This window comes from Helianthus annuus, chromosome 2, assembly GCF_002127325.2.
Source record: "Helianthus annuus cultivar XRQ/B chromosome 2, HanXRQr2.0-SUNRISE, whole genome shotgun sequence".
NCBI classification, from domain to species: Eukaryota; Viridiplantae; Streptophyta; class Magnoliopsida; order Asterales; family Asteraceae; genus Helianthus; species Helianthus annuus.
The window spans coordinates 129,380,023-129,388,473 of record NC_035434.2 but is presented as its reverse complement, the minus strand read 5'-3'; the positions used below and the strand labels follow the sequence as shown (position 1 = coordinate 129,388,473).

General features: G+C 35.5%; 1 protein-coding gene and 1 long non-coding RNA gene across 12 annotated transcripts; both read right to left on the bottom strand.

Moving 5' to 3' along the window:
- Nucleotides 1-682: 682 nt before the first annotated feature.
- Nucleotides 683-4,296, bottom strand: LOC110920195. 4 transcript variants are annotated; one of them, XM_022164426.2, is made up of 6 exons: nt 4,027-4,296; nt 3,772-3,844; nt 3,347-3,421; nt 2,413-2,807; nt 1,868-2,202; nt 683-1,681 (listed from the first exon to the last, which is right to left on the bottom strand). In XM_022164426.2, the coding sequence occupies exons 1-4, from the start codon at nt 4,119-4,121 to the stop codon at nt 2,625-2,627; spliced, it is 426 nt and encodes a 141-aa protein (XP_022020118.1). In that variant the 5' UTR covers nt 4,122-4,296; the 3' UTR covers nt 683-1,681; nt 1,868-2,202; nt 2,413-2,624. The 4 variants fall into 4 exon arrangements, with proteins under 4 accessions (XP_022020118.1, XP_022020133.1, XP_022020138.1 ...); XM_022164441.2 differs by having other exon boundaries at nt 1,868-1,967; XM_022164446.2 differs by having other exon boundaries at nt 1,868-2,844.
- Nucleotides 4,297-4,427: 131 nt separating this feature from the next.
- LOC110920221 lies at nt 4,428-8,098 on the bottom strand. Of its 8 annotated transcripts, XR_002581650.2 has the most exons (11): nt 7,924-8,098; nt 7,799-7,850; nt 7,549-7,702; nt 7,192-7,312; nt 6,946-7,011; nt 6,505-6,653; nt 6,222-6,379; nt 6,008-6,131; nt 5,837-5,935; nt 5,610-5,727; nt 4,428-4,491 (listed from the first exon to the last, which is right to left on the bottom strand). It is a non-coding gene; the product is annotated as an uncharacterized LOC110920221 (long non-coding RNA). The 8 variants fall into 8 exon arrangements; XR_002581654.2 differs by having other exon boundaries at nt 6,008-6,148; nt 7,799-8,098; XR_002581648.2 differs by having other exon boundaries at nt 7,799-8,098.
- Between the last annotated feature and the right edge of the window lie 353 nt (nt 8,099-8,451).

Sequence of the window (8,451 nt, the reverse complement as noted above, 5' to 3'; positions counted from 1 at the left end):
AAAGATTCAAAAAATAAGAAGTCGTAGAAATGGTATCAAATAGACTTTGATTGACCTCATTCAACCGAAATTAGAGCCGTCTTATGGAACTCTACGACATTAATTAATATGTACAAGTTGATGGGTTACATTTATATTAACTCATTTATGTCAATATGGTATGTAAATGTCTTTGTCTTTGTTTTGCATTTACAGAAAATATCTATACTATATAGTTTAAATTGTTCAACCCGTGTAACACACGGGGAACTAACCTAGTAAATAATATATAGAAGTTCAATGGGTATATAATATGGTGATTAAAATATTGAAAAAAAGAATCATACGTTAATCCTAGATGTAATTAATGGATGGAAGTGAATTGTTTGATAAAAGATAGATTCAATTTTTAAAAATTTGAATGCATGAATAATATTAAACACGGGTATATTCAAATTTTAATTTTGTATTTAAAATAGTATATTTTAATTAAATATAAGAGTAATTATACATGGTCTAATATGATGACAAGTGTACTTAAAGTGGTTTCTTTTATTATATAGTATACTAGCGGTAAGACCCGTGTGCAAACACAGGTCGTTTCTTAGAAAAGATACATCTTTAAACACCACAAACATAAAAGATACATCTTTAAACAAATACACAAGATTCGCCTATTTCATGCATACACCAAGACCAAGACTTTGTATAATATTATTTCAGATACATAATTCTATCATAAGATCTATTTGTAAAGATTTTGTATAATATTATTTCAGATAAATCATCAAATCACGCCTTTTTTCTACAATTTTCAGTTCAGAACCAAACTAAATTATATATGAAGTTCGTCCCTCTTTGCCTTTTGCTGCAATCTGCTTCTCCGCCGCAACCCCATCAACTCCCGCTGCAACCTCCGATTCTTCACCTCCGGCGGCTCCTCCATCGGACTGTCTTTGCAGCAACATAATTCTACATGGATCGCACGCCCTTGTTTCTGATAGAGTATGCTCAGCTACTTTTCCAGCAACATAATTCTATCACACGAAAATGTTTCATAAGAATTAAAAGAAAACATACAAAACTGGGTGAGTAGTGCCACTTTTTAAAAAATAAGTATATTTAAGATGAAACTATCATTCTTATATGTCTGAATTTTGGAATACTAAAAAAAAAGATACCCTTTCATAATATCCAGAGGCGTCTCTGAGAATTTACGTACCATGTTCGAGATTGAAAAAATGTGCCCTTCTAGTATGTTTTGTTATTATTTGAAAAAGATCAAATTAGTATTGGGCTTAATAAACCTAATTCCAAGTGGGCTAAATTCTAAAACATAAAAAATGATTTATAAATTGGCTTATATTGAAAGTGGTATGTGTTTACTATTTAAAAAAAATAACATATACGTATCGAATTTTTTTTAAATCGCATGCCCCTCGAAATTGTGGGCCTTGTGCGGAGGTCCTCCCCGCACACCATCAAAGCCTCCCATGATAATATCCTCTTCCTGTTTATCATGAAATTCGTCCTTATTTGTCGTTTGCCGTTATCCGCTTCTCCGCCGCAGCCGCCATTACAACTCCCGTTGCAACCCCCGATTCTTCACCTCCAGCGACTCCTCCATCGGACTGTCTTTGCTCCTCTTCGGCTCCGGCGGTTCATACTGCATGATCATCCGTAACGCCTTCTACAAATCATCCTGCACATGATCCTCCATCAAAATCAAATCAATTCAACCAGATCTCCGAACCCAAAACCTTCAAACAGTAAAATTAGAGTTTTCGAAATAAAAAACTCAACAAAATACACACATATATATATACACAATTCAATTTAAGAGAATAATGCTGATGCATAAAATTTGTATGATCAGATATAAACATACCCCAGGAGTAGCATGATCTAAGGCTTTTTCTACCTTCACAACTTCAGCTTTAAGACGTACAATTTCAGCATTAACTTCACTTTCTGTCCCACACAGTAACCTAAACAGGTAATGACCTTAAGTTTCTGGTGCAATAAATCGAACCATGAGATGCAAAATTAGGACAGAGCTGTACAACCAAATCGGAACCAGTATAATCAGAAGCGCATCAGAAGCGCGTAATGTGCGGTGCGGTAATGAGATCGCATCACAGCAATTGATGCGATTCCATGATGCGAGTGTGATGCGACTGATGTGACGCTTTATGTGGCCAGTATTTGAGCAAATTAGACCACCTATCAAACAAAGCTGACCAAAGATGACGGGAATATCTCATATTTTAGTGTTTATAAGTTAACAGGTCAAAATATTATCCATAACATTTTTTAGTATTTTTTTATAATAATGAACGCCTCATGTGCGCTGCACGGCTTTTTAAAACCAAAGTTCAAGATCCAATTTTGAACTCATAACCGAAAATATTACGTAAACCCAACTCAATTTACCTTGAATTTGGATCGGGTTGTTGAAATACATTTTGGGCATCATTATTCTCAATTGGTACTAATAAATCTTGACCACTTTTGCTATCTGTAATGCTCATCAACCCCATTTCCAGCTCACATGCAGAATCTTAACCGTTTTTTGTTATCCGAATCGGACATAAACGACCAGATTGAGGATAACTCGACTGCAAACGGGCAGCCATAGTAACAATTCAAGGTCTGACGGCTGTGGGAACCCGAAGCTGAATTAGATCCGCTGTGACTCTCCCAATCGCAGTTTTGACAAAGTGATAGTTTTTCTTGTACACATCGAACAACTGCCGGTTAAGAATTGCATTTATCACATACAAGTGTTCTCGAATGGCATTTGATAATGCATTTGCGGAATGAATATTCTGATCACAAGATAAACATAAGTAAGCTTCATCTGATCTGCAATAGACCATTGATCTAAATATCAGAAATGACCAAAAATTTCAGAAACAAAAATTTTGAATCTTATCAATTAAATCGTTAATATGTTGTTTTTAAAAATTCCAAAATGTTGTTTAAAATCATTACAAGGATTGTTCAAAAACGACCAAAAAGAAAAACTATGTTTAAAAGAGTAAACCACTCTTTTGATTGTTTAAAAGTCTGTCAAAGTTAGACCACTGTTTTAACCCAACTGTGGTTTCAAACATCTGTTTTCTCTACAATAACCCAACAGTGGTTTCAAACCACCGTTTTAACCCTACAGTGGTTTCAATCACTGTTTTCTCCACAAAACACTGTTTTAACCCAACAGTGGTTTCAAACATATGTTTTCCCCACAAAACACTGTTTTTAACCCAACAGGAGTTTCAAACCACCGTTTAACCCAACAGTGGTTTCAACCACTGTTTCTTCACAGAACACTGTTTTAACAATCAAATAAAATATTTCAAAAATTGACCTTCTTCTTCTGGTTTCCACCAGTAGATTTGGCCGGTTTAGACGACGGAGGAGGAGCTTTTTCCTTCTTCGGAGCCTAAATTCAACATACGATGAAAACTGTTAGATTATTTTACGATGTCGAAGTAAAACATGAAAAACTTGATTGTAATTATGCGAAACCTAAGGCCTATTTATTGAAACAAATCATCACTAACAATTCAAATCAAAGATGATCCTAACTAAATGGTTATCGGTTCGCATCATACATCAAAATGTGTTTCTTAATATTAAGGGAGATTTAGTTTGAGATCGCAACTGCATTCAATGAGAACCGAAATCTACTACCTAATCCTCCAAATTACATATAACATACTCAAAATGCAGTAAAAACTAATAAAGTACATAATCAAATTAACAATCAAATAAAATATTTCAAAAATTGACCTTATTCTTTTGCTTTCCACCAGCAGCTTTGGCCGGTTTTAGGCAACGGAGGAGCTTTTTCCTTCTTCGGAGCCTAAATTCAACATACGACGAAAACTGTTAGAATATTTTACGTTTTCGAATTAAAACATGAAAAACTTGATCGTAATGATATCACAAAATTGTCGGGGGTGCCCTGATATCACAAAATGGTGTCAAACAAAAGTTTAGGTCTATCTTTGCATCATAGTAACTACTCAACAATCTTTATCATACCAATTGACCACATTCACATCGGGCCTTTGCGGTTCGGGTTCGCTTAAACCAGAATCGTTGTTGTTTCGTTCGTAGTCACGATCCTCGAGCATCATCTGGTGCAGCCTTCGCTCGGTGTGAATAGCACCATGAGAGACTACAGTCTTTGTCACAGCCCCCGATCCCTGATTCCCGGGAACGGGCGGCCGCGAGCCAGTTTCGGTGGTATCGCGTTGTTAATCAATTTGGCAGCGGAATTTTTCATCAGGACCGTAGTTAGGAAATATGTTATCAGAGTAAACCATCACATTTTATAATATTAAACACATGGGTAAAACCCAAGTTTTCAGTACACACATTTCATAGAAATAAATCCTATTTTCTTTAATAAAAACATCTATTTTATTCTTAGGTAACTTTATTGCCACTTTTCCAAGCCTTCAGTGCTGTCCAGCTGGCTTCTATTTGGCTTTCACATATTGTTACCTGAAACGCGTGTTAAAAACATTTTGTCAGTGGGAAATACTGGTGAGTGAATCCTAGTTTAATCAAGTTTTAATAAAAAGTCACAGTGAACAGTATTGAGGGCGCATCCGCAATTACATTTGTTTCCAAGATATATCAGTCACCACCACACGGTAATGTCGTTCCGACTTATGGTCATGTTACTCCTTTACCAGGTGGTAACAAATTTTGTATACAAAACCCCAAATTTACCGACTGTAATTGTATTCTTACAAATACTCAATAACTGTCATTCGCATGGAAAGATATTTAAGGTTTTGTAAAAACAGTTAACAAAAAGATTTACAAAAAGTGGATCAACTCACATTGCTGTCTTAGATTACTCTTTAGGGTTTCCTGGTGAAAATCTATAATTTACACAAATGCACGTGTGTTAGTATAATAACCCATTTTAACATTAGCAATACCCTACCCGAGACGACATTCCAACGACTACGTCGGGCAGAACCACGACAGCCGTTACGGAACCCTAGATCAATCGGGCAGAGTCTCTAATACGTCTCCAGGGGTTATAATACTTACATCGTAGCAGAACCTCGCTATTTTAGGGGTATAACACCCGAGTATTATAACTTTCCTACAGAAATTGTGATTTAAGATTGAGTTGTGAGCGAACAGAAATGAAATCCGCTGCGTTCTATTTATAGGGCTGATACTGGACTTTCTCGCGGCCCGCGTAAAGGTAAGCATGGGCTTACGCGGCCCGCATCAACCCTAGGTCAAACCGTAGGTTGTGCGGGTCATTGAATAGGTTCAACACGTTGATAACACGTGTCGGCACAGGGTTCTGCCGTGTTATAAGACTCTCGCGGCCCGCGTAAGTGTAAGCTTAAGCTTACGCGGCCCGCCTAAACTTAAAATCCAACGAATCAGGCTTTTAGTCTTGATACCGCCCGCGTAAAGTTGAGGTGAGGTCCTACGCGGCCCGCCTCAACTTGAATAAACTTGTTTTAATTTTATTTTATATGTTATGATTTATTTTGGGCTCGGTTTTCACATACGGGATGTAATATAAGACATATTGGGACATTTTATGATATATTAGGGTGTCAGAACTATTATGAGGGTGTTGGTTTTACCGAGGATTGTTACAGTCTTCGCTTCTCGAGCTTTGTTGCTGCCTTTAAATGAAATTCAAGCTTTGTTGTTGCCTTTAAATGAAATTCAAGCTTTGTTGCTGCCTTAAATCAACATGAACTAAAAATATAAGATGTTAACTTATAATAGAATCCAACATAAAATTAAAATGATGCATGAAAATAAAAATATATTTTGAGAATTCTGTTCAATCAGCCTGTGTTGTCACCTCGGCTCTCGTGACCTGGAGACTATTTTCGCGGAAAATACGAGTCACGTCAGATAAAAGCCCGACTCTGTCCGTTGTGCACAGTTCTAACTTCAAACCCTACAAAAAAAAAACAATTTCGTTAGTCAGTAGTGGCAGATCCAGGATATTAACAGTTGTTCATAGTTCTACCAGTGATCCTCGAGCATCATCTGGTGCAGCCTTCGCTCGGTGTGAATAGCACCGTGAGAGACTACAGTCTTCGCTTCTTGAGCTTTCTTGCTGCCTTTAAATCAAATCCAAGCTTTGTTGCTGCCTTTAAATCAACATAAACTAAAAATATAAGATGTTAACTTAAAATAGAATCTAACATAAAGTAAAAATATATTGTTGCGAGTATCCGCACCTCTAAAGCTTAAAAATACACCATAATCGTAAGTTGATGAAGTGACTATTCTAATGGAAGACTCCAATTCAATCATGTGTGGGAGTTTACTCCCTTTGTATGGATCTAATCTGCTACTAATCTCTTTAATAATTCCTTGGATAAGTGCTGTCTCTGGCCTAGAACCCGATTCCAATTACAAAAAGAAGATATCAGCATAAAGTATCTAAAGAAATAAAGAACAAATTGATATGGAACTTGAAGAATTTGTTCATTTACAAAACAACAGTCAAAAGAACTTTACCTCTGTTGAATCAGCCACTCCATCTTCATTCCTCGTCTACATATTCTTGATTCAAATCTATCAACAACCGCCTTTCTAAACCTAAACGCGATGAATACGATGATGAATCATCAGATAATCTCTGGGACGCCAACGACTCATTTGACAGTCTGTATGATGCCACCAACTCCAAATCATATTCAACAGATCTAAATAAATTATTATCAAAGGAAAAGTAATTTTCTACCATCAACAGTATCATATCCAATTGACAGAACTATATAAAAAATGGAGGTGCAATGCATCATAATATTTTTCCAGAATTTAATAAATAATTTTCATGTAAAATGTTGTTAATGACCAATTCCAAATCATATTCAACAGATCTAAATAAATTATTATCAATTAGACAAAACAGAGCATACATATACAAGTTTTAATTAATATGAGGAAGAAAGTGACCTGCCGTTTGCTTCCTTCCCTTTCATATCAGCAGATGCCTATGATATCTCGGAGCAGAATAAGCATCTGAAAACCAAAACACAATCAAAATCAGATATTAGAAACAAAACCATCACAAAAATACAAAATTACAGCTAACAAATAAGCAAAATACTCTATAAGAAACAACAACAATTTAACTTTTGAAAATTGAGTCTACGATCAAACAAAATAACAAACCAAAACTCAAAACACAATAATACGCACCTTTGGAAGCTGAATCACAGGTCTTTCTTATTCCTTCTAAATCCATAAACAATTGAAAGATTAAAAAGGGCCATTCCAACATTAAGATCATCTTTATGGTTAACCATGTTCAGATTATTACCTAAGACAAGAATGGGAATGAATACAATGGCAATTAAAACAAAATACGCCAGTCACGCATTTCTACAAACAACTTGTATGCAAAAACCCACATGAAATTAATATAAAAAAAGCTGAAGCATGTGTGAAGATCAATGAATTCGAATTGAACATGAATTTAAAATGTGGGAGCGAATTGGATTGAAATGTAGCGGAAGATGAAGAAATGGATTAATGAAGAAAGGGAAGGAATAATACCTAAAAATATGGGTTCGTGTGAAGGGTTGAGATTTCAACTGGCAAGAAGTTGTTAATGGTGATTGTTGAAACCTAAAAATATTCGGTCAAGCCGCTGGATTCCTTCATCCTTCTTACAATCATCTTCAAAATCCACTTCACCGACACTTGATTCCTTCATATTCACAAATAATTATGTTGCTTATATTCTCAAATTACAGAATTAGGCAACTATTGACCAACGTTAGCAAAGTTGAGAAACAGCTTGTACCTGTGAAGCATATTCATATTCATCTTCTTATACATGCAATAGGGGAAGAAGTCTGAATAGAGAGATGATGAGAAATTTGATCGAAACCCCCAATTTAGCTTCAAGAACTATAATTTAACACTCACTTTCTTATGTCATCGGTTCGAGATGATGAGAAATTTGATGTCTTTAAGGATCGGTTCGAGATACCAGAGAAAATTGAAGCTCTGAGTCTTAGAGAGAGAGAATTAAGAGTTGATTTGGATCTTGAAAGTTTTAAATTTAAAATGAGATGAGAGAATATTGAAGCTCTAAGTTTTAGAGAGAGACTAATTGATTGAAGAAGATGATATGTTATATATCTAGAGCTTGTAATTTTAAATTTTGAATTTGGAGTCATAATATTAAATCGTCAGGTTTTGAAGTTTGAATTTTGAATAATCAGTGGTTGATTTTTGGAGTTGGCCAGTGGTTGAATTTTGAATTATCAGTGGTTGAATTTTGAATCATCAGTGGTTGGGCAGACCTTTGAAAAGGTGAATATGGGCCACCTTTGAATTTTAAAGTAGGGCAGTGTTTTGAATTTATGATGTACCATGCTCTCTCTTTGACTTCACCTCATTTTTGATGACATAAGAAAAGCCTTGTTGGATATGTTCTCTGGCTGCCACATA